This window comes from Loxodonta africana, chromosome 26, assembly GCF_030014295.1.
Source record: "Loxodonta africana isolate mLoxAfr1 chromosome 26, mLoxAfr1.hap2, whole genome shotgun sequence".
Classification (NCBI taxonomy): Eukaryota; Metazoa; Chordata; class Mammalia; order Proboscidea; family Elephantidae; genus Loxodonta; species Loxodonta africana.
In genome coordinates this window covers 46,284,727-46,311,201 of record NC_087367.1, presented here as the reverse complement: position 1 = coordinate 46,311,201, position 26,475 = coordinate 46,284,727, and the positions used below count along the sequence as shown (strand labels likewise).

Sequence of the window (26,475 nt, the reverse complement as noted above, 5' to 3'; positions counted from 1 at the left end):
CTGAAGAAGAACAAAGTGGGAGGGCTCACTCTACATGATTTTAGAACCTATTTTACTGCCACTGTAGTCAGAACAGCCTGGTACTAGTACAACAACAGATACATAGACCAATGGAATGGAATTGAGAATCCAGACGTAAATTCATCCACTTATAAACAGCTGACATTTGCTGCTGATATTTGACAAAGGCCCAAAGTTCATTAATTGGGGAAAAGACAGTCTTTTTAACAAATGGTGCTAGAATAACTGAATGACCATCTGCAAAGAAATGAAACAATACCCATACCTCACACCATGAACAAAATCTAACTCAAAATGGATTGAAGACCTATATACAAAATATAAAATGATAAAAATCATGGAAGAAAAAATAGGGACAACACTAGGAACCCTTATACATGGCATAAACAGTATACAAAACATTACTAACAATGCACAAACATCAGAAGAGAAACTAGATAACTGGGAGCTCCTAAAAATCAAACACCTATGCTCATCCAAAGACTTCACCAAAAGAGTAAAAAGACAACCTACAGACTGGGAAAAAATTTTTGGCTACAACAAATCCGATCAGCATCAAATCTCTAAAATCTACAAAACACTGCAAAAACTCAACAACAAAAAGACAAATAACCCAATTAAAAAATAGGCAGAGGAAATGTACAGGCACTTCACCAAAGAAGACATTCAGGCAGCTAACAGATACATGAGGAAATGCTCACAATTATTAGCCATTAGAGAAATGTAAATCAAAACTACAGTGAGATACCATCTCACCCCAACAAGGCTAGCATCCATCCAAACACAAAATAATAAATGTCGGAGAGGTTGTAGAGAGATTAGAACACTTATACACTACTGGTGGGAATGTAAAATGGTATAACCACTTTGGAAATTGATTTGGCCTTTCCTTAAAAAGCTAGAAATAGAACTACCATAAATCCTGCAGTCCCACTCCTTGGAATATATCCTAGAGAATTAAGAGCCCTCACTCAAATAGATACATGCACACCCATGTTCATTGCAGCACTGTTTACAATAGCAAAAAGATGGACACAACCAAGGTGCCCATCAATGGATGGTTGATTAAATAAATTATGGTATATTCACACAATGGAATACTATGCAATGATAAAGAACAATGATGAATCCGTGAAACATCTCATAACATGGATGAATCTAGAAGGCATTATGCTGAGGGAAATTAGTCAGTTGCAAAAGGACAAATATTGTGTGAGACCACTATTACAAGAGCTCAAGAAAAGGTTTAAATGCAGAAGAAAACATTCTTTGATGCTTCCGAGGGTGGGAGGGAGAGAGGGCTATTCACCAACTGGATAGAAGACAAGAATTACTTTAGGTGGAGGGAAGAACAACACGTAATACAGGGGAAGTCAGTACAGCTGGACTAAACTGAAAGCTACAAAGTTTCCTGAATGTAACCAAACACTTCAAGGGACAGAGTAGCAGGGGCAGGGGTCTGGGGACCATGGTTTCAGGAGACATCTAGGTCAATTGGCATAACAAAGTTTATTAAGAAAACGTTCATCCCTCTTTGGTGAGTGGCATCTGGTGTCTTAAAAGCTAGCAAGTGGCAATCTAAGATGCATCAATTCGTCCCAACTCATCTGGAGCAAAGGAGAATGAATACCAAAGACAAGGAAAATACTAGCCCAAGAGATAGAAAGGGCCTCATAAACCAGAGACTCCATCCGCCTGAGACAGGAAGAACTAGATGGTGCCCGGCTACCACCAGTGACTGCCCTGACAGGGAACACAGCAGAGAGTCCCTGATGGAGCAGGAGAAAAGTAGGGTGCAGAACTCAAGTTTTAGTAAAAAGACCAGACTTAACGGTCTGACTGAGACTGGAGGGACTCCAGAAGACATGGCCCCGGGACTCTATGTTAGCCCAAAACTAAAACCATTCCCGAAGCCAACTCTCCCAAGATTAAACTGGACTATAAGACATAAAATGATACTCATGAAGAGTGTGCTTATCAGCTCAGGTACATGAGACTAAGTGGGCAGATCCTGTCTGGAGATGAGAAGGCAGAGGGGGACAGGAGCTGGTAGAGTGGACACGGGAAATATAGGGCAGAGAGGAGAGTGTGCTGTCCCATTATAGAGAGAGCAACTTGGATCACGTAACGATATGTGTATGTTTTTTGTATGAAAAATTGACTTGAATTGTAAACTTTCACTTAAGGCACACACAAAAAAAAAAAATCAGTAAAAAAAAAAAAGAAGCAAGGCCAAACATGTTCACTTTTTACACTGTAAGTCTTACAGTGAGAAGGATTCCAGTCATAAACTTATTGGCGGGGAGGATTTTCACCCCTGGAATGCTCACGATGGGAAAGTCAATGGAATTTCTTTCCCTGAGTATTTTAAAGACCAGCATGTATTAACCCTCTGCCTCTGGAGTGCTGCAGAAGTCCTCCTGAAGGTGAGGGGCTCCTACTCACTCGGATCTGTCCCCGGGGTCAGCTGGTATCTCTCTGAAAGAGTTGTACTGCCCTTGAGGCTTCCGTCAAAAATCTGCAACAGTGTTTTTAGTCTCTGGTCTCTTGATGGTATCCTACACCTCTGCTGCTCCACCCCAGGAATCCTCTGGGCCCACAGTTTTAAATCCAGCTGTGGCTGCAACAACCAGCTGCATGTAGGCATAACCTGACAGCTCCCCAACCCCATGGCTTCTCTGACTCGGCCATGTGAGGCATGTGCTCAAGTGTGGACGTGCACTGGAACTAGCACCCGTGGAGCAACCCTTGACAAGTGGGCATAGGAGCTGCTCGCTCCAGTTTAAGGTGCAGTCTACTAAGCTCCTCAGAGGTCCTCAGTGGGTATGAGTTGCCCACCCCAATCACTGATAATCTACTTTGGCTCGGTCTTCTATCCTTCCCTGTATCACTCATCTGAGTGCCCCACAGCTGTGCCCTAGGATCACTTCCCAATATAAACTCTCTGCACACAAGCCCTTGTTTCAGTCTCTCCTTTGTGAGGGAGCCCCAAATACAATAGGCATTTATATTGAACCAAGGTACTCGTGAGCCAAACAGGATTGCAAGGGAATGCCTATCAGAACATCAGAGCTCGAGACCACCCACACTAAGATAGATTGTCTGGTGGAGTTAAGCTGCAGGAGCAAGGACAGCCCTGAACTGGTCAGAGCATGGTGACACATGGCACCTTTTGTGGATGCACCTGAGTATCCTCTCCTTCATTCTTCTGCGTCATCAGTGGAGGTTGACCAGGAAAATCATGCCTTTGGAAAACAGCCTGGTTGCAAATCACACTTCTACAGTGTGACTTTAAACATGTTGCTTGATCTCCCAGAGCCTTGGTTTCCAGCCCTGTGGAGCGGTTGTGAGGTTAGATGCAGCACTAGAGCCTGGCACTGAGCAGATGGTCAGTCCACGGCGCTCAGGATTGACCTGAACAAGCAGGGCACACTTTCTGTGTGTGGTCTAAGTCATGAATGCAGGTTCAGAAAAAATAAGTTGCTTAAGGCAAATTGATGATCCTAGAAATGGTAGATGCTACATTCTCTGTTCGTGCTACAGTCCTCAGCCACCCAGCAACGCTAATGTAAAAGTGCAGGTGGCGGGGGGGTGCTGTTCACCACACCCATAATGTGGAAGCCATCTCAGTGGAGATCCTCTTCCTCCTCTCTGCTCTCTAGAACCTCCCCAGATCCCCTGTCTTGCCTTATCAGTGCCTTTGCTGACACCCGGAATCACAGCCAGGACCCCCACTTTGTGCATTTGCTTTGCTGGAATCCATGGAGGGGTGGCTCTGAGAGAGTTATCAAATGGAGACAGAGATCTTCAGCCATGGTCTGGGAGGCTATTACAGGTCGAGGTCGCAAGAGTGACCAAGAAGTGGGTTCATGTGACTAAGGAGGAGCTGACAGGTCAGAGCCAGGCCTGGGGGACTGTCAGGCCCCTCCTTGGCAATAGAGGCCAGCTCATCTCAACCCACAGCTTTGTAAGGGAGCAACCAGTCTTATAATCTATAATCTGAAATCAATCCTATGTCTCACATTTATATGAGGTATTTAAAAAAAAAAAAAAAATTTTTTTTTTTTTTTAATTTTTGAATATAGGCACATGCTGTTGTGATTAATGAAATCCATGTATATTGTTATGGACTGAATTGTGTCCCCCAAAAACATGTGTCGACTTGGCTAGGCCATGATTCCCTCTATTGTGTGGTGGTCCTCCATTTTGTGATCTGATGTGATTTTCCTAAGTGTGTTTGTAAAATCCTAACCTCTGTGATGTTAATGATGCAGGATTAGAGGCAGTTATGTTAATGAGGCAGGACACAATCTATAGGATTAGGTTGTACCTTGAGTCAGTCTCTTTTGGGATATAAAAGAGAGAAGTGAGCAGAGAGGTGGGGATCTCATTACCACCAAGCAAGAAGAGCCAGGAGAGGAGCACATCCTTTGAACTCGGGATTCCTGCGCTAAGAAACTCCTAGACCAGGGAAAGATTGATGACAAGAACCTTCCTTCGGAGCCAACAGAGAGAGGAAGCCTTCCTCTAGAGGTGGCACACTGAATTTGGACTTCTAGCCTCCTAACCTGTGAGAGAACAAATTCCTGTTTGTTAAGGCCGACCATTTGCGGCATTTCTGTTATAGCAACAGTAGATAACTAGGACATGTGTTTAGAAGTGTTTTTAAACATATAGAAAGTTTTTGTCCTCGTGCATTTTCTCAATGAACACAGAGATTCGCATTAAAATCCCTAATTTTATTTTTAATGTACAAAAGGACTACCCAGTGCTGTCGAGTCGATTCTCAAAAAGTTTGGGCAGACAACACAATGAGAATTTTCCACTGAGAGCTCAGCTGCATGAGCCCCATGGGAAAAACAACGAAGCATAATGACAACCATAATACTGGCTTGCATTTGTGGACTGTGCCTTCAACTCCAGGCTCTCTGCTGAGTGCCAGATCTGGGTGCCCCTTCTCTGGGCCCCTGTTCTCTTCCTCCTGCACCCTCCTCTGGCACTGAGATGTCTCTGCCTTGTTTTAGGATTGTTTGTGGATTTGTGTGAGCTTATCGAGGGCCGGTGACTGCCCTGCTCATTTCTGTGTCCCCAGGGTCAGGGAGAGGGTAAGCCCTCCTAAATTGTTTGGTGAATGGCCCTGAACAAGCAGTGGTCTGTCCATTGGTACTTCTGAATAGTGATGGAGGCTTCAGAAAAGGGGCACGGGAGTTGGTCAACTCTGCCCTCCCAGGGCTTCCTCGTTGGCTCAGGATGGCACAGGCAGAGCTTCTGGCTTCCTGATGGCCGTGCCCCTGGTCTTGACCCCTCCCTGGCTGTGGAGGGGCAGCAGACACCCACAGGCAGATGTGGAGGCCACAAGCCCTTTTCTCGCATCCTAGCCCCAGCCTGATCTAAGAAGACACCACTGGGCAGAGGGCTGATGGCATTTCAGAGGCCTTTGGGAAAGGCTGGGACAGTCCCATTTAGTTGCGTCTAGGTCCCCTGATGCTGGTTTCTCTTCCTGACAGGTACTGGGTGGCACCTACCTAATAGGCCTATCCCAATCTGACGTGGGGTTCTGTATCTGATTTGAGAGTTAGGGAAGCAATGTGGCCTCCAGAATGCTCCAACATTTCCCTCTGCTCTCAGGACTTTGCAGGGTCCTGGGTGAGGAAGGCCCGGCTGTACGCTGCTCCAGGTGTTTCACCTCTTCTCTCTGTCTCCCTCTGAAGGCTTCCTCGTGATCTTGGTACTGACTGAAGCGCTGGTATTTGCGGTCCAGGAACCATCTCCCAGGGAATCTCTTCAGGTCCTCCGCTCAGGCACGACTCCAGGCACCATGGCGACAACACCCCCCAGCTCCTCGGTGGTGGCTGTCCCTTCCTTTGTGGCGATGCTTTCATCCCATGATGATGGACCCTCCTCACAGACCATAAGACCCAGAGCAACAACGATGCCCTATCCGGACAGACACCCTCCTGTAAACACCATCCCTACCATCATGGTAACAGAAACCACCCCCAATCCTGAAGGCCCCCTGCACACTTGGCCCCCTCCTGCTGCCATGGCAACCACATCCTCCCACTTAGAGGGCCACCCTCTGGGGGAGGCTGTCCCCACCATCTTGCTGGCAAAGCCGACAGGAGCCACAAGCCACCCTACGGTGGAGGCTGTGCCCACCATCCTGCTGACAAAGCCAACAGGAATCACCAGCCACCCCCCAGGGGAGGCCATCCCCACCGTTTTGCTGACAAAGCCAGCAGGAGTCACCAGCCACCCCCCAGGGGAGGCTGCCCCTACCATCTTGCTGACAAAGCCAACAGAAGTCACCAGCCACCCCCCAGGGGAGGCTCTGCCTACTATCCTGATGACAAAGTCAACAGGAGTCACCAACCACCCCCCAGGAGAGGTGGTTCCCACCATTCTGCTGACAAAGCCAATGGGAGCCACCAGCCGCACCACTACAGCACCCACCCGGTCCACCACACGCAGGCCCCCAAGGCCACCAGGCTCTTCCCGAAAGGGAGCAGGTAGTTCATCACGCCCAGTCTCACCTGCATCCAGTGGCCCCTTGGGGAGGAAGGAAAGCCAGCGAGGGCGAAATCAGAGCTCCACACATCCAGGGCAGAAGCGGCCTCTGGGGAAAATCTTTCAGATCTACAAGGGCAACTTCACAGGATCTGTGGAACCAGACCCCTTTGCCCTCACCCCAAGGAACCCACTCCAGGATTACTCCTCCTCACCACAAACCCAGACAGTGGCAGCAACTACAGTGCCCAACAGTACCTCGTGGGCATCATCCACCACCCCCCTGGTGCCTGTAGAGACCAAGCCAGGCCTCAGTAGAGCAGACCAGGGTGGTGGTCCCACCTTCACCAGCCAAGGAGGGGAGCTGAATGCCACAGCAGCCTCAGGTGCCCCTTCCAGCCCACAACCTGCCCCAGTGCCTTCTCAGCGCCACCACAGTGGCCCGCAGGATGGCCCCAGCCACAGTAACTCCTTGCTTACTGTCACCACTGGTACCAACAGACGTCTGTCTGCCAGCTCTGGGGTCTTCACAACTGCCACGGGGCCTACCCAGGCTGCCTTTGATGCCAGTGTCTCAGCCCCTTCCAAGGGGATTCCTCAGGGAGCATCTACAACCCCACGGGCCCCAACCCGCCCCCCCGGGTTCTCAGAAAGCACTGTTTCCCAAGCCGAGGAAGAGGCCACGGCCACCTCCTCCATGACTGGTAGAGTGCCCAGTCCTCTGTCCACAGTGGTGTCCACAGCCACAGGAAACTTCCTCAACCGCCTGGTCCCCGCTGGGACCTGGAAGCCTGGAACGGTAGGGAACATCTCTCATGTGGCTGAAGGGGACAAACCCCAGCACAGAGCCACCATCTGCCTGAGCAAGATGGATATCATCTGGGTGATCTTGGCTATCAGCGTGCCCATCTCCTCCTGCTGTAAGTGCCTCATCCTCTCCTAACTCCCCTTCCCCTCCTTCCTCTCCCTCTACCATGCCAACTTGCTCATTCACAAAATTCAAGTCCACTGTTGCCTCAGAGCTGGGCAGTTTTCACCAAGTGGGCTGCAAAAGTTCCCAGAATCCCAGAAAACAAAGTAGCAAGACAAGACTTGTAGGTCATCCCTGCTCCTGGTCCTTAGCTATGCCAGGCCTTGGCTCTGTGCCCAGTGACTACAAAACCATAGCTCCCAGCAGCTGTGGACAACCTTGCACACAGCCTAATCCAACCCTGCATTTTACAAAAAGAAACACCAAGCTGGAGAGGTAAGGTGGCTCACCGAGGGCCCCAGAGCTAGTGAGTGGCAGGGCTGGGATGATGAGAGTTCAAAGCGCCTGTCTTGCAGCCCAGTGCTCTTATCACCACACCACCCTGCACCCTCACCCTCAGGCTTAGCCTTGCTCCCTGATTGTCTCTAGAAATGCATATAGTAACTTGGCACCAAGACACCACAGGTAGAGGCTGGCTCTTCCAAGTTTATAGCTGCTAAGTAACAGAGCCTTCACCTACCTCTCCTTTTTCATCTCCCTTCTTGTCTTCCCTCTCCTCTATCCCTCATCTCTTCGCCTTCACCTTTATCTTTTTCTTCTCTCTCTTCCTCCAAGAAAAAAGAGAAAATGGAGCTTTCTATTTGGTGGTAAGTTCTGTTAGCCTTGGCAAAAACATAATTCTTATAGCTAAAGACTTGAGAATTACATGTGAATTTTACTATTCCCCCCACCTCCCTGTTTTCCTTGCTATGGTGTAACCTGGATGCAGTGTGGGCCTCCTCCTTGGCAGCATTTTCTTCCACTGCTGTCTGTGGAGACAGCCTCTCCCAAGGCCATCAGCACCCCCATGCTACTGCCCAGCACTCTGTTGATCCAGAGTCAGGAGGGTTTTTTTTAGAATCTGATCTAATCTCTCAGGACCTTAGGGCTTTCTTTTTGTCTTCCCCATCTACTTGGCCCTAGATTCTTAGAGTTTTTCTGCTAAGCTCGCAGGAATCTTCCCTGTACTCTACCCCACCCCACTCCCAAATGGTTATCATCGGGCTACCCTCTGAAATTCCGGGGGTGAGAACTCCCCTACACCTCACTCACTGGGCAGCCTATTCTCCTTGGACCTTTCAGGTATTACCCCACTACTTTGGGGGACTGAAATTTGCCTCCTTGTAATTTCTACTTTATGGTCCTAAGCCTTACACTCTGAAACCACAACAAAAAAAGTCCATTTAACAGCCCCTGAAGCATGTGAAATGGCTCTTAGGAGCAGTCTTTTCTTTTTCCAAGCTACTCGTCCCTGTTCCTTCAAGTCTTCCCCAAGGGGCTGCATTGCCCTGGTTCCTGCCCCACTGCCTGGCCCTCTCCATGGGCTCTAGTTTACCCCTTTTCTCCAGAGGGGAGCTCGGCCTTTGACACATGACCAGCCATGGCTCCTTTGGACGCTTGGCCCAGTTAAGGAGCCCATGCTTACATCAGCTCTGTTGGTTTTATTAGCTTTCATGTCACCCCACTGGCTCTCACCCGAATCTCAAGAGGAGCAAAAGCCCTGAGGCTTTTCCACAGGGAGGCTGTTGGGCCAGTTTCCCTCCCGGCCCGGCCTTTCTACATGCTGTGCGCTGTTTGAACAGTAGTGCTAGAGGGTTATGCCTTTAACTTGAACCATGATTTCCACTCAGCATTGTAGTCCAACAAGATCTTTTTTAATCTAGAGTCTGGATTCTTTCCAGGAGCCACCTCTCCCCAGCTTTCTTTGGGTTGATGAGCAAAGCAGACTTTTTATGTCAGTGATGGGCAGCCTGTTTCTGCTCAAGGACCCAATTCAGGAGGAGTCAAAATGTTAGCAAGTTGTGTATTTTATTTGTTTCATTCTTAATGAAAGCAGTTGTATTGTCTTTCACAAAGACACACATACTTTCTTTAAAGTGTGATTTCTCACTTTTAGAACAGAAGAAGAATGAGAAAATGTAGCACTATTAGCCTATAAATTATTAATAATGGTCATATTTGAGAAGTAACCACATTAGCGGCATCTTCCTAGCTTTTCCATTCCTTACATGTGTCGAGGATGCTTTAGTTTATGGAGTGAGCTTCCTTTAATATCATCATTCCGTCCCTAAGTCAGACTGGCCAGAGGAGTAAACTAAAAACAGGAACAAGCAAAACAAATCCCCCGAGGTGGCTCTGGCCGTCGTCCATCCCTTGCAGGTAGGGAGTAAATCTCCAGGTGGAGTGACTTGCCCTGGGTCCCAGTCACGCAGTGGGCCAGCCAGCTCTGGTGATAGAATTCCCTTGTCTGGTTCATTGTAATGTTTCCTGAGGGCTCACTGTGTGCCTGGCATAGGCACTAGGCCATCAGAGGTGGTGATGTGGTTGCCTCCCCAACTCCCAGAGCCCTCTCTCCAGCTGGACTTCCTCTTTGCCTAGGCTGGATATGCAAGGTAAACCTAGCCTGCATACACACCTGGGTTTTGCAATTCTAAAAAGACTCCTACCTCTCCCCAGCCCTTCTGCTAGGTATGAGTTTGAAATTAGATCAGATCTTACTGCAAAGCCAGAAAGCCCATGAGCTGCCTAAACCATGCATAAAAATGCCAGCCAAGATGGGCAAGGATGCAGCCTGGAACAATGCTTCAGGAATGCTTCTGGTGCTGACAGGAGGCTTCAGGTGCTAGGGATTCTAGAGGAAGATTTGAACTCTTATTCAATGTGGACTCTAGATAGCATCTTGGAATTACAGACCCTACTTTCTTTGGTGTCTTGCATTTATTTCCACCATCTACCTGGGACACCCCCATGAACACTCAGTCTTACGTTCACCAAGGTTACTGCCTCTGCCCTGCCTGCTTCTACACATAGCTGCCTGTCCTCACCCATGCCCCATGACTCCTGTGGGGTTATTGTTAATCCAGGGAAGGCTCCGTTGAGAGGGACACAAGATGGAAGCTTCAGAACCCTGTGCTCTTTCAAATCACGGATAAGATGAACATCTGGGCTGTTTTTATAGCCCAACCCTCCCTCTGCCCATCAGGCCAGCAGACCTCTTCCAAGGGCCCCATGTTTCAGATGCTCCTGGGGGCTCCATCTGTCCTGAGTCACTCTGCAGCCCTCAAAAGAAGGGTCTCACCCCTTGCCACTTTGCCAGATATTTTTGGCAGTCTGCATTGGTAGCAAAGTGCACACATAGGTTTCCTCTCGTCTGGTTATTCAGACCAGCACTGGCCCTGGCCCTGCACCTCTTCATCCACCAGAAACCAGAGTTCAGGTGGCCAGGGCTGCTGGTCAGGGGGTAAGCATAGCACATCCCAGGCCTGCCCAGGGAGGGATGTCATCAGTTCCACCTGCCCTTCCACCCCAGGCTGGAAGGATAAATGTGTGCCAGGGCTGAGAAATGCTTGTCTCCAAAGCCATGCCATACACGGGTTTCCAGATGTGCTGAGAACTGAAATTGATTGGATCCAGGGCACACTCACTGGAGCAGGGGACCCTGTGGCTCCTGAGCTGGTCTCTGCTGCCACCATCAGGACACACAGAACCCACCGTCTCCTGCTAGAGGCATCTGGGCCTTGCACTGCCAGCCTCCCTTGCCCATCCCATATGTGGATACCCATGCTCGAGAATGTCTTCACCCAGCCTTCCCGGTGAGAAGGCAGGGGTTTTACAGAAAGTGGGAAGAGGAAACACTGCCAGCTACAGGTGTTTTTCATCCCCAGTCCAGGTTGAGCCTGGCCGAAGCAGAGTAGCACCTCTCACTGACCCAACATGTGAGTCCATCTATACACCTTGCCCCAGAGCAGTCTGCTCCCTTCCAGTCATATGGTAAATACCCTTGGAGTATTTGTGCAGTATGACAAGATAACATATCGATGTGTCCAACATGGCTCTTGGCTATGTTGTTCAGTGAATGTTTGCCAAATTTGAATATATATGTACCTTTTACCGCAGGCCCAAAATGATTTTGTAAATATTATCTAAGAAAACCTGGGTCTGAATTATTCTTGCCCTGGAGGCTTGTCTCCTTGGGGCTTATGAGCCAGGGGAAGCAGGAGGAGGGGGAAGATCCTCAGGCAGTCAGGGCTGCCCAGGGATGTCACCTTGACTGGACCAGAGTGTCATGGCCATGCCCTGACAGCTATTCTCTGTGTTTCCCATCAAGGGCCCCTGTGGAAGCCTCCTTGGGACTTCAACAGACTTATTCCCACTCCAGAATGGGGAGCCAGGCAGTAAGCCCCCACTTGGTTTCCCTAGGCCCATGACCTCATGCGCAGCCTTGCCTCCTTCCATCTCCTAAGGCCTCCCCTTGGCCTCCTCCCTCAACCTCCAAATGAGGAAAATGAATGTCCACAGGCCCAGACCCCTGGACCCTTCATGTTGGAACCATTGGGCTAATCCTTTCCCCTCACTGGTCTCAGGTTTCCCCCTGTAAAATGGAGGGGCTCCCTGTCTTCTCTGACTTTTCTAAATCTACATAAATCACTAGAGACGAGGCCTGGTGTAATAGACTTCGCTTGTGGAATCAAACACACCTGGATGTAAACCCAGCTCTGCCACTCATCAGCTGCAGAACTTGGACACATTCCTTAACTGTCGGTTAGTGTTTTCTCAAGTGAGACTAATATCCACTGTGTTAGTTTGGGTCCTTCAAGAAACAGACACCAAGGTGGGATAATGTAGGCATGCAAGAGACTTACTTGGGGAAACAGTTGTGAAGTATAAACAGAGGGAACCAGAGTAGGCAGGGAGGGCCCTCAGACTCACAGTAGGCCCAACACCTGTGAAAGGAGAGAAGGGGAAGGAAGGAAGATTGGGTGGGAAGAGTCTTGGACTAAAGTGCAATTCTGAGAAAGTTTCTGCTAGGCCAGTGGGCATCCTCAAGCCATGAGAGGAATCCTGTGTCCCCCAGAAATGGGCCTGCACTATAGAGCAGTCTGGAAAAATACGGCCTTTGGGCAAACATGATGTGGATCCAGAGGAGTGGCAGCTGTGGCTGTCGGTCAACTGTGTCCCTGCTGTGGGAGAACTGCATGGGGCATTTTCTTGGCCACAATACCCACCTTAAAGATTTGTTGTGAAAATCAGATAATGTTTGGAAGCTCCTACCACAGTGCCTGCCATGGGGAAGGTGCTCAAAAGATGGCAGTGATAACATAGTGATGATTGTTAATGTCACTGCTCTCATCGCAGTGCTTTCTCAACCAGGCCATAGAGAGAACAATTTCAGCAGGTGTCTGACCAGGTTGAATCCTTGGGTACCTGTAGGGCTTTCATTTCCATTTCCCATCATACATTGGTTCCCATCACCTGAAAGCTTGCCCAGAAAGGTGAACATGGTGCTCAGGGCTCATCTTAAAATCAGTGACTCTCACCCTTCATGCCACATGTCCAACAAGCCATGGATGACTCCCCATCAACATTCCTGGGAAGCCAGGAGTGTTTGCTTAATTCTCACCCTGTTTTAAAACTTAAGGAATTATGGGGCCCGTCGACCTGCTATAGAGCTTTACAGCTGTTGCTTTCGGAGTAAGAGAAGAGTTGAAGCTCTGTAACTAAGGAAGGAGGGGGTGGATAGCACCTCGTGTTTGTCCCTCCGGTGCTCAGGACAATCGGCATCTACTTGTGGGTCACACAGACCCAGGTTCAAGTTCTAGTAATTAGCTGTGTGATCAGGATCAATTTTCTTCTATGAGTTTCAGTTATCTCTCCTATAAATGGGAACAGAAACAGTACCTTCCTCAGAGGGTTGTTGTGTGGATTACATAAGACTGGAAGGTGCCTAGGTCAGCACAAAGAATATATCAGAGATCCCAGTAATCTGAATTGTGCTTTCTTTTCTTGGAAGAAAGGTCAGACCGCTGAAATAGTGAACCAGACATGGCCCCTTGGCTTTGGGCCATCAAACAATTGTGCAGCCCAGTTTTTCTTTCTAGATCTCTCTTGTAGACGGTGCTGGAAGAACAAGGAGTGGGAAGAGATCATTAATTCAGCACCTATTGTGTGTCAGGGAGGGTGCTCTGCATTTTGCATCCATGAACTCTTTAATTCTCACAGCAACCCTAGGAAGTCCATGTCAATCAGAGAGATGGAGTAACTTACCCAAGATAAGTCTTGAACCCAGGCCTTTGGCCCAAGCCCCTGCTCTTTCTGGAGTCAGGCAGACTTCCAGTGAGTGAATTAAATGGTGCTGGAGAAGCACTGGGAACTACCTGAGAGAAACAGAGGGCCCTAGAGCATTAGTATGTTGGGGAGAGAGCTTGGGACAGAACTCCCTGTTCTACCCCAAGGCCATCCTGCACAGTGACAGCCCTTCCCACAAGGCAGAATCCAGGGGTCCTATGATCTAAACAGGCCCAGACTTGAGAGCCAGGGGCAAAGTGGGCTGTTAGAAGGAGCACTGGACTGGGGGCCAGAGGATGTGGATTTTGCAGCCGTGCCCCTTAGGTTAGCAGCGTGGCCTTGGGCAAGTTCACGTCTCTGGGTTTCCAATCCCACTTTATAGTGCAGGATGGGGAAGGGACTTATATTGGCTCTGTACCCACTGTGTGCCGGGAACCATGTCACATGCTACTAATGCATGATTTTGTTTACTCTTCCCACAAATACCCCGCTTCCTTTGAGAAGTATGCGTACTATGCAAACCTGGCTCAGGCATTCGTGTGGTGCCCCTGCCCTGAGCATTTGTGTCTGTGGCAGCGTTGTGTGTGTCATGATGGGATGTGACCTTAAAAGCGTGGTAGATAACTGAAGAGTCAGTTTGTCCCATAGGAAGCATCCGACACCCCCACGCCCTTCTTTTCCTCCAGGCTCTGAGAAAGGAGCACTTTTCCCATTGCCCAAATGTTTTCCCTAACCCGTTCTTTGAGGCTTCTGTTTCTTGGCTCGAATTCCCCCACGCAACTCCACGTGCCCAGTTCCGGGAGCAGTGTGGGAAGGTAGTGACAGTGAACAACGGAGAAACCAGGCAAAGGGGGAGGAGACCTGGGGTCTTGTCCCAGCCCTGCACTTGCAGGCCTGGGGCTTGGAGCAAGTCAGCATGGTACTTTGGGCCATAGTTTTTCCGCCTGTGGACTGAGGCGGTAGCCTAAATTAGTGGCCTCTGGCTGAACTCTGCGGCCCCCCTCATAACTCCTGTTTCTTCTTCAGCCACGTGAAGAAAGAACTCTTTGGAAGGAAGGGAGGGGAGGTGGAGGTGGTCCACATGATTTTAGAAACTCTAAATCAGCTAATCTGTAAAATCCCTTTCAGCTCAAACATTTGGAGATCTCTACATTTTTAAAGCTTCCCTTTTTTAGAGGAGCTGGAAGAATGGTAAGCAAATTAAGAGTCTTTTGATCAAAGCAGATCAGATAAAATGAAAACCCCCATCTCTTAACCATGTTCAGAGGCACATTCAGGTTGAGGAGACAGCAGGGTGGGCATCTGGGAAGAAGGCTCCAGGATTCCTGAGAGCCCACAGGGGCCTAGGGTCTGGGCCCCGAGGTCTCAGCCCTGTATGGGTGCCAGCATCTGCAGCTGCCCCACACCCTGGCATGTAACTTGCAGATGCTGACCAAGCTCTCAGGCCACGGTGGAGGAAGTTGACCTCTGCTGCCCCCTAGTGGCCATTTTTACCATGGTACTGGCCTCTATGGACGGCTCAGCATGGGTCCCCTACCCCTAGCCCAGAGTCTCAGACACCCCCAAGGCTCTGATGGTGGTGAGCCTGGAGCAGGATATGCCCACTCCTCATGTACTGGCTTCTCCCCAAGAGGACTTGTGTCACCCTCATCACCCATTGTGCTGTTTGAGCCTAGACAGGCCACCCACCTCTCTGACCTCAGAAGCACTCCCTATCTACCTGCCCAAATTACTATGTTCACACCTGGTTCGCAACAAAATTCAAACGTCCCCTTTCTACCCCGGGGGCCCTGTGAGTCTCAGAGATTGAACAGACAGGGTCACAGGTCAGGTGAGTGGTCCGTCAAGCTGTGTAGAGCCGCCATCGGGCCCACCTGTGCAGTGTGGGCTTTTGCATCAGTCTGTGGCCTTTGTGAGGCAGCATCTTGTGTGTTAACAGCATAGACGTTGGAGTTGGTCTCTCTGGGTTTGCTCTTGGGCAAGTCACTTCGCCTCTCTGAACCTCAGTTTTCCTATCTATAAAATGGGAACCATAATAGTGTTGACCTCGTTGGGTCAGTTGGAGGATTAAACAAATTCTAAAGTACTTGAAACAGTGCATAGCACGTGTGCTGTGTAACTGTTAATGGCTGTTGTTATTTTTGAGATGCTGATGGGAAGGAGGAGGAAGAGGTGGCCAGAGAAGCTGCTTGATCAGGGTCCAAGACTTCTACCCAGTGATTTTGCTCCATGGGGGCTCTGTGGAAGTCAGGAGCTTCTTTTGTAACATTGCCTGTTCTCTGCCCTCTTGCTGCCATACTCCCGCTCTAAGAACACCTGTCAGTCCAGCGGGGCAACTCAGAACACACATGCCATTGCTCTGCAGCTGAGCTTGGGGGCACCCTCGGACTGAATGAGCAAGGCCTTCTCTTGGGGCAAACTCAAGGACCAGCAGTGCAGGGCCCACAGATGTCCCCAAATTGCATCCAAACCCCTTATCCCCAAGCACTATGGATGCAGTCTCTAAACACCACTGTGGCCTCATCTCCTATCTCACTCCCCCACGTTCACTCCACTCTAGCCATGTTGGCCTTTTCTCATCTCCTCATACCCAGTAAGCTTGTCCCCACCTCAGGCCCCTTGCACATGCTGTTCTCTCTGCCTGGAACACATTGCCCCTGTTCTTCACATGCCTGGCTCCTTCCCCACATTCCAGTCTCAGCTCTAAGGTCACCTCCTCAGGGAGGCCTTTCACGATAACTGTAAAGCAGTCTGTCCCCCAACTCCCTGCCGTTGTCTTTCTTGCTTTATCCTGTCTTTTTTTTTTTTTTTTTTTTTGTCTTGGAACACTTACTGCTTTCTGAATTTCCCTTGTTTTTTCACTCTGTCCATTACTTACGTATGGTCCGACCCCCTCCGCACCGCACACACGCACTAGAATGGAATCTCATAGAAGCAGGGGGTTTTGTCTCCTTTTTGCACCCTTGTCTCCCCAACACCTGTAAGTTTCTGGCACAAAGTAGGCACTCAGCATATAGATATTTGTTGAAGAGTGAGTAAATGAATGAGGCGAGCGGCTGAATGTGTGACCATCACAGCCCCACCTGGGAGACTGGCATCTGTCACCCAGCAATGCTGGCTCCATCCTTGTTGCCTCCGTCTCGCAGTCTCTGACCTGGACTTTCTCCACAGCCGTCTTGCTGACGGTGTGCTGCATGAGAAGGAAGAAGAAGACGGCCAAGCCGGAGAACAACCTGAGCTACTGGAACAACGCCATCACCATGGACTACTTCAACAAGCATGCTGTGGAGTTACCAAGGGAGATCCAGTCCCTCGAAACCTCTGAGGTAATGAGCCCCACACCAAGGGGTCCCCTGGAAATGCTGGGCCACTGCAGGGGGTAGGGAAGCAGAGGGTCCCAAAGAGAGCCTTGGAGCATCTGCTCTTTTCTTAGGCCTTGCTACTCAACTGTGCTCTTTGGGCCAGCAGCATCAATAACACCAGATTACAGGCCCCGCCCCAGCCCTCCTGGCTCCCAAATGCCAGGATCTTCATTTTAGCAAGAATCCCTAGGTACTTTTCGTCCATGTTAAAGTTTAGAAAGCACTGTTCTTAGGACATTGGGTTTCTGGAAACAAGTCAACAAATATTCATTGAGAACCCATTTTGTGGCATATACTGTCCAGAGGCTATGAAGATGAAAGCTTGCTCTCAAGGAGCTCAGATTCCAAGATATGTTAGGGGGTGACCCCCAAGTATCATTTAAAAACAAAACAAACTGGGGGAAATGCAGGAAGAGTTACAAAGAGCTGTTGAAATTCAGGAGACGAAGGACTTAATTCTGATTGGCCTAATCAGGGAAGCCTTCACAGTGAAGGTGCTAGGAAGAATAAACACTCTGAACAGGCAGAGTAAGGACAAAGCATTCCAGTCAAAGCCTAAATGAAGGTGGACATTTTGCTGAGTATGGATATCAAAGGAAAGAAGAATACCGTGGGTCAGGAGGTGTTAGCCCAAGACACAAGGCTGGTCAGTGAGAGAGTTGGGCTTTGAACCCAGGTCTCTCTGACCAGAGTCTGTGCTCCTTCTACTTCCACACAGAGGGTGGGGCAGAGGCCAGGTTAAGCACAGCCTTGAATGGGGTATTATGAAGTTTGGACTTTATTCTTAGACAGCAGAGGGTCAATGAAAGTTTTGACCTGTTGGGTGACTCAGATTTAGAAAGACTGCTGATGACCTGGTGAAGGCTCTCCATAGGTGATCAATGAATGGGTAAGGAAGGACAGGCAGCGTGATTTGATAGACAGATGAATGGATGGGAGGACAGACAGAAAGGCAGTCTAGAAATAGGTAGGTCAACTAGAGCACAATTGATATGACCCAAGAGAAAGATAGTGGACATCTGAATAAAGACAATGCAACTGGAGAAAGTCCTTCTGGAGGTACAGTTCCCCTCTGCCCCTTCACATCCATTCACCACAGCAGCCAGGGTGAGCTTTTGTGAACACAAATGTGGCTTTATCACTGCTGTATTCAAAACCCCTCAGAAGCTTCCCATTGCTCTTTCACAGGGACTATGAGTCACCATAAAACCTGACCCTGGCCCAAGCCTCAGCCTCATGTCATACCCCTTTCCTCCTCATTTGCTAAGTTCCAGCCACGTTGGGTTTCTATTTGTTCCTTTATGACAGCAAGTTATGTCCCACTCCAGGCCTGTACATGAGCTCTTCCCTCTTCCAGAATGTTCTCACCTTCCCGCTCCTCAGAACCCCCTTCCCTTGTTCACTTCAGTAACTCCTGCCTATCATTCAGGACCCAGTTTAAACGTCACCTCCTCAGGGACCTCTTCCCTGACTACAGGCTGAGTTCACTCTGCCGTCGTATGGCCTCAGCTCCTCAGGCTTTCCTTCTTTCCTTAGTGGCACTTACTAGGACAGAGATTATCTAGCATCTGGTCTGATACTTGTTTAATACCTCTCTCCCGTTAGAATAGCGAGGTGCCTCCACATTACTAAACCGGTGACCAACAACAGCATTGGAACCATTAATCATCTCCTCCTTCCAATGTCTCCTCTCTGGCTTCTGAGGCCCTGCCGTCTCTGCTTCCTGGCAGCTCCTTCTCAGTCTCCATTGTTGATTTCTTGTCCTTTTCCTGACTTATCAGGCGTACCCAGCTCAGTCCTCCCACTGCTTCTCTTCTCTTTTGACTTAGTTCCATGGCTTTAAATTCCATCTGTACACCACTGACTCCCCAATTCCTATCTCTAGCCTTGACATCACCCCTTAACTCTAGACGCACATGCCCAGCTGCCTACTGCACATATCTAATGGGCATCTCAAACTCAGCATGTCCAAGACTGAACTCTTGATTTCCCCCTCCCCACCCCCAAACCCATAATCTTGTCTCCTGCAGCCTGTCCTCCACAGTAGCTTGAATGATCCTTTCAAGGCAAGACATGTCAGCATGTCTCCCCAATCCTCAAGTGGCTTCTCTTCACACTTTGAATAAAACCCAGCCTTCTTTGACTTACGTCCTCCATTATCTGGTGCCTGCCTACCTCCGCAGCCCCTCTCCTTCCGCACTGCCTGTTGACCACACCTTCTAGCCACACCGACCTTTTTGCTGTTCCCACAACACCATAAGCTTGTCCCCACCTTAGAGCTTTGCTCTTACACCTATGTGAAATGCTTTTCTCCCACATATGTTGTGGCCTCTCATGTATATGACTTCTGATGCCAACTACTCAGACTTAGGCTCCCACAAAACCCTGACCCCTCATGCAAATGACTTCTGACGCCAACTACCCAGTTAGGCCAGACTTCACAAGACTGCCCTGACTTCACACACCAGCCGCAAGCCCATGGGTCCCCAGACCACTCTGACTTCTGACCAGCTGGCTACGAATTCAGGGTTGCCACTACCTCCTCAGTTTGATAATTTGCTAGATTGACTTGCAGAACTCAGGAAAGCACTATACTCTGGTTACAGCTTTATTACAGCAAAAGGATACAAATTAGAACTAGCCAAAGGGAGAGACACATAGCGCGAGGCATGAGAGGGTCCCAAACAAGAAGCTTCCATTGTCCTCAGGGACACATCACCTTCTGAGCACACTGATGTATGACAAAATAATGTCAACCAAGGACACTCACTCAAGCCTCAGTGTCCAGAGTTTTTATTGAGGCTTCATTGTTGTTCTTGTTAGGTGCTGTCAAGTCGGTTCCAACTCATAGTGATCCTATGGAACAGAGTAGAACTGCCCCATAGGGTTTCCAAGGAGCAGCTGGTGGATTAGAACTGCCAGCCTTTTAGTTAGTAGCCAAGCTCCTAACTAGTATACCACCAGGGCTCCTTGAGGCTTCATTACATAGACATAATTGATTGACTCATTGGCCATGTGACTGAAATCAATCTCCGGCCCTCCCTCCCCTCCCCTGAGGTCAGGCTGATATCATCATGTGGCTCAATGCTCCACTCTAATCATATAACCGTGTGTCTTACTAGCATCCTGAGTTATTTTATTAGCATAAATTATCGAGGGGCCCACCATGAGTCACTTTATTAGCATAAACTATCATGTGTGGCCCAAGGGGCTCGCAGTAAATAATATACTCCAGTCACTCAGGAAATTCAAGGGGTTTAGAGGCTACCTCCCAGGAGCCAGAGACAAAGGCCAACAAAATTCTTTATTATGCACCTCCCTTCCTTCAGGTCTCTGTTCAAATGTCACCTCCTCAGGGAGGCCCTCCCTGACTGCTCTATACAGATTAGAATGCTTTTCACCACCTGATACTGTGTTATTCTCTTTCTGTCAACTGCTCTGTTGTCTCTCCCTGCTGGAATATAAGTTGCCTGCAGGCAGGAGCCTCATTTTTTCTGTTCACTGCTCTATCTGGGTGGTTTTGGGCTCTATCCCCAGCATCTGATCAATGCCTGGCATGTGGTAGGTACTTGCTAAAATGTTTATAAATCATGTTTACCTGATTTAGCCTAACACGGTAGATGCTCAAATAAAAATGTTTGCCCTAAGGACAAAGGGACAGGCTTCTTGAAGGCCTTGAGCTTTAGTGAGGCCAGTGCTCATCTTGTGTGGCGGAAAGTGTTCCTGTGAACAGCTATAGTGAGTGAAAGAATAGGTAACTTTGCAAAGGGTGGCCCCACTTTAAGTGTTATCTTTGCAAAGTGAACAGTGGAAGCCAAAGCCAAAGGGTGCTTGTGAGCGTGCTGTAGAAAAGGCCCTGCCCCTGTAGCATCGAGTTAGCCACTCCTGTACGGAGCCCCAAGGCTACTGTTGGACAGAAGGCCAGAGGTCTGGGAAGATGGCTTACTGGCCTGTTGTATGGCTATGATAGAGCCCGCAGCCCAAAGCTCGCTCAGCTTTATAGTTGGTTCTCTGTGTTCCCTTCACAACAGGTTCACTCCCCTTACTCTGTGTTAGTGAGGGTAATATGATTTGCTCCAGCTCTGTGGGCTCGCACTATTTGAGGGTAAAGTCAGCAGCCTGGAGGCATGCTCAGAGCCAGGATGGAGACAGCAGCCACTCAAATGGACTGCAGACCATCCACAGCGTGGCCGTATGGTCACAGGGCACATTCTGCCATATTCTGCATCTGCAGGACACATCCAACTGCCTGCTCTTTAGCCACCAGCTTTTGAGGCTCCCGATGCTTTGCCTGAGCAGATTCCCCTAGGCCCCACTCCCCTCCTGTGACGGTGAAGGCAGCAGAGCACAAACTCAGATGTATGGGCAGAACTGTGCTTGCTGCCCAAAGGGGCTTGGAAGTTGCCATTCTCTCCTTCCACTTTCTCGACTTTTCTGTCCATCTCTCATCCCCTCCCCTCCCCTCCCCTCCCCTCCCCTCCCCTCTTCCCCCTCCCCTCTTCCCCCTCCCCTCCCCTCCCCTCTTCCCCCTCCCCTCTTCCCCCTCCCCTCCCCTCCCCTCTTCCCCCTCCCCTCCCCTCTTCCCCCTCCCCTCCCCTCCCCTCCCCTCTTCCCCCTCCCCTCCCCTCCCCTCCCCTCTTCCCCCTCCCCTCCCCTCTCCTCCCCTCTTCCCCCTCCCCTCCCCTCCCCTCTTCCCCCTCCCCTCCCCTCCCCTCCCCTCCCCTCTTCCCCCTCCCCTCCCCTCTTGTTCTTCCTCCCTTTCTCCCCTCTACCTTTCCTTCCTCCTCCTCCTTTTTTATTCTTCTTCTTTTTTGCCTTCATTATTCCAAATAATTTTCTCCTTTTATGCAATGAAACATCCCCATGTGGCTTGGCTTTGGTGAACACTTGCTTTGTGAGAACTGTAAAACAACAAGCCAAGTCTCAGCCTCCGGAATTCCCCGCCATGGCTGTCTTAGTCATCTAGTGCTGTCATAACAGAAATACCACAAGTGGATGGCTTTAACAAAGAGAAATTTACTTTCTTACGGTAAAGTAGGCTAAAAGTCCAAATTCAAGGCATCAGCTCCAGGGAAATGTTTTCTCTCTCTGTCTGCTCTGGAGGAAGGCCCTTGTCCTCAATCTTCCCATGGTCGAGGAGCTTCTCAAGCACAGGGACCCTGGGTCCAAAGGACACGCTCTACTCCTGGTACCACTTTCTTGGTGGTATGAGGTGCCCAACTCTCTGCTTACTTCCCTTTCTTTTTATCTCTTGAGAGATAAAAGGTGGTACAGGCCACACCCCAGGGAAACTCCCTTTACCTTGGGTCAGGGAGGTGACCTCAGTAAGGGTGGTATTACAATCCCTCCCTAATCCTTTCAACACAAAATTACAATCACAACATGGAGGACAACCACACAATACTGGGAATCATGGCCTAACCAAGTTGACACATATTTTTGGGGGGACACAATTCAATCCATGACAACGGCCTAACCCAAAAACACTGAGGAGAGGAAGGATTTCTGTCCCCTGTCTGTGTGCTGCCCTGTTCTCCTTTCAAGGGCGGGCCCCATGGCCACCTTTCTTATGGATACTCAGGTAAATCCAGACAAAGGAAATTCTTGTCTTCTGAAGACATTTCAGAAACAATGGCCTTTCTCTTATTAGCCATAGAGCAATGCATAGCCCTCAAAACTTATGTAAGGTATGTGTTTTGTTTAAAAATAACCTGGAGAAAATTAATTGTGGCCTCTTAAAATGGAGGTATTTCTAAGCAAGTCTGGCATAAGCCAGTTATGCGTAGACCCGTTCTTGAACCTTGGTCCTGGAACAACCTGTAGGTTCAGAAACTTCAGCTGTTTAGAATCAGGACAAGGTATAACTTCTCCACTCCCCCCCCCGCCCCGCCAACACACACACATTAAAACTGGGACCTCAATCTCAGTGCAGCCATGTAGTAGCCCACAAATGCTTGAAGTCCTTGTTAACTGTGACCATCACCTGGCCAGAGTTGGGCAGACAGGCTGGTTTTTCTCTCACCACTTCCTGTGCGGTCACACACAGATTCAGATCTGCTCGACTTAGCACACCTGGTGATACAAGAAGCGGGGCCACAGTTGTGACCAGGCTTAGGAAGGTTGCAAGAGTAGGGAGAATTAGCCCTTGAAGGGTGACTCAGACTCTGACAGGTGGGTGGCAGGAGAGGACAGATGGCCAAGGATAGGGTGTGTTCAGGGAGGAAAAGCAGAGAGGTGTGGCCAGGCCCAGGAGTCTGGGAGAAAGGGGCAGGAAGGGGCGTCTGGGGCCACCATGGTCCGGGTTTACCCACTGGGGCAGTAGCCAAGTGCAGTGTATGCCATGACACAAGCTGTTTTAATTTTAACACGAACCCTGGTGGACTTGGACAAGGAGAGCAATGCCATCTCTAGCAGCCTGGGGTGAGGGTGATTCAGGAAGCAGGGCTGAATCTGAAAGAGCAAGGAGGGCTCCGCACCTCTCATTGGCAGTGGGGGATGATGGGAAATGTTTACCAAGCAATTCCGTGCCCAAGTGCCTGTGCCCATGTATGCATTTCTTTAATAACAGCTGCCTCACAAGCACGCCCCAGCTCACACCCTCTCCTCCCTCTCTCTCCAGGACCAGCTCTCGGAGCCCTGCTCCCCAGCCAACGGCGACTACAGGGACACTGGGATGGTCCTTGTGAACCCCTTCTGTCAGGAAACACTGTTTGTGGGCAACGATCAAGTGTCGGAAATTTAGCTGCGGCAGGCGTGGCTTTGCTGTTCCCTACTTTTCGTCTCTAAATTATAAATATACAAATATATATATATATTATAAATACAACCTTTGTGTAGCCCTGACTTAATGAGAAACATTTTCAGCTTTTTTTCCTAAGAACTGTCAACATCTTTTTTATAAGTGTGGTTTAAAGAAACTTTACAGAACGATTCGTGGCTTTATAAAATAAAGGTATTTCTAAGCAAAGCAGTTGAATTTATTGCTTCTCTTGATAACAGTCCTTGAGCAGTGGGGGTCCCAGGAGCCCCAGCCTTCTCCCGTAGAAACTTAAGTCCAAGTTGAATGTTAAAATGGTCAAGTGTGTGGCCCTTTGAGTGGTTCTTGAGGCTCTGATTCTCTGTGATTGGCTGTGACCCATTTCCTCCCCATTTGTGTGCACAGCAATGAAGAGGGCAGGACAGCGGAGTCCCCATGAAGCAGGAGAAGGGAACACCTCATCACCAGAAGACCAGAGCCCAACTGCTGATGGATTTAATTCCATCCAAGTTACGGAGGCAGCAGGAGTATGCAGCCTCAGGAATCACATGGAGGACATCAAGGCGTCCACGTCCTAACATCACACAACAGGGCCTCCAGGGCAGCCAGCGTGAGCATGCACTGTGCCAGCTACAGGGCTGCCTTTTCCTAATGGAAAAGTCTCCCCTTTAAGTTCGTTCCTGCTTCCCCTCCACTGCCCACATCTGCATTAAACCCTCGTGCCTTTTTCTCTAGAGGGTTTAGATGCAGACCTAGCCCACCAGCAAATGTTTATTAGGGTTTGGAGGTTTGTTTTCTCAAAAGGCAATCTTATTGTGTCCCTGAAAACATGTTTGGGGTAGGTCTGTAATTTTAGGAACCTTCCTCCTGCGATCTTAAAAAACCGAGATTGCTAAAGCGAATCGCTTAAGAGAAGATGCCCTTTAACCTCCAGTCGGCGTTACAGATCTGCCGTTGGGGTCACCACAATGACTGGTCCTCCAGCTCTGTGTTTTGTAGACGATAATCCCCTCCGTCTGGGGTTGGCTGCCTGCACCTCCCTCCCCATACTGCGTCCTGCATGGCCAACAGGAGTCAGACCCTCGGAGATACAAGAAGGACTTCCAGAGATGGGCTGCCTGTCTATTGTTTTTTCTAATAGCCAGTGGCTGGGAGAGAAGATAACTGCTTTCACGTTTCCTTTCTCTAAAAGAGAAATAGTTTGATAGTATATTTTGAATATAGACGCTATTACAGTCAGATTGGGAATTGAACTTGAATGTTGACTTACATGTTAGTGTCGTTGCTGTGGTCTTTTGATCATGACTTTTTCCTTTCTTCGTACGTTTCAGTTTTTAAAATATATATATGGCCTTCAAAAATGTGTGTTCTCAATGTTGTATGAACTTACTTAACCTGTGTTTGACTGTTGTCTTTCTTCAAAGACTCTTGGACCTACAAAGAAGCAGGTTAAATGCTCTGAGATCCATTCTCTAACATGCTGCTGTCTGGCCTTTTTAACCTTATCATGATATTTCTGTTAGCTATTGCATTTAACATATCTGTGTGTGTGTGTGTGTGTGTGTGTGTGTGTGTGTGGAGAGAGAAATCTGTAAAGTAAAATTTATATATAATATATGTAATCAAAGGTACATATGTTATATATACGTATGTGGATGTATGACTTATTTTTCCTTATCCACAGAATTCAGCTACCATGTATATATAAATAAACTTATTTTATTAGCCAGAGGATTGTTGTTAATACATTTTGTGTTCTTTTCACTTTAACGTAACTTCCTTAAGGAGTCCCCATATCACCTTGTGCCTAGCTCTATTTTTTTTTAATCGGATTTAACAGCAAATTGTGTTTAATGAGTGTGATGAGCTAGTAGGATTAGCAGTCTATCATTTGAGAAAACAAATCCTTTAGAATATGTTTGTGATTTCTCCAAAAGAGAATCCTCTCTCTTAGGTCTTTGGAGACACCGGTGTCAGTTAAGATGGGCCACCTCCTCATCCTACCCCTCCCAGGACTCTGTGGAGTCATTGTAAACATCTTCGGGACAGAGCAATCTGAAGTTAACCTGGCCACTGAGGGTCACCACTCTGTGGAGAATAACAGTGCCTAAACATATCACCTTTGCCATCAACTTCACCCATATCTTGGACCCTTCATTTAGCCTTGATACATCCTGGAATTCACAAGAATGCAGATCCTTAGGCCAGTCAGTGTCTCCTACATTGCTGTTGGGTACCATCTAGTCGATTCCAACTCATAGTGACCCCATGTGGCAGAGAAGAACTGCCCTATTGGGTTTTCTTGGCTGTAATCTTGCTGGGGCCGTGGTGGCACAGTGGTTAAGAGCTACCAGCCAAAAGATCAGCAGTTTGAATCTACTAGCCACTCCTTGGAAACCCTATGGAGCAGTTGTACTCTGTCCTATAGGCTATGAGTTGGAATTGACTCAACAGCAACAGGTTTGGGTTTGGGGCTTTGGGTAATCTTGATAGCAGCATATCAACAAGTCTTTCTCCTGCGAAGCCGCTGGGTGAGTTCGAACCACCACCATTTCCAGTAGCATCCAAGCACTTACCTGTTGTGCCACCAGGGCTCCTTATCACTAACACTACCCAAACAAAAAAAACTAACACTGGGAAGATGTTATTATACACAGGCTTGTCTGTGCCATGACCACATCAGGTGCACCAGAGGTGGCACTCACAGCAAGAAGGCCAAGTCTAAAGAAGGGATACCCCCAGCCTTTGCTTGA

General features: G+C 48.8%; 1 protein-coding gene across 3 annotated transcripts in view; it reads left to right on the top strand.

Annotated features, from left to right (window-relative positions):
- Positions 1-25,841, top strand: part of TMEM108 (transmembrane protein 108) — a 419,061-nt gene extending 393,220 nt beyond the window's left edge. For all 3 annotated transcript variants that reach the window (XM_023538842.2, XM_064277300.1, XM_064277301.1), the window contains exons 4-6: positions 5,733-7,448; positions 16,775-16,929; positions 23,585-25,841. In XM_023538842.2, the coding sequence (XP_023394610.2) occupies positions 5,733-7,448; positions 16,775-16,929; positions 23,585-23,707 (1,994 nt within the window). In that variant the 3' untranslated portion in view covers positions 23,708-25,841. The remainder of the gene's footprint in view (positions 1-5,732; positions 7,449-16,774; positions 16,930-23,584) is intronic.
- Positions 25,842-26,475: the final 634 nt, after the last annotated feature.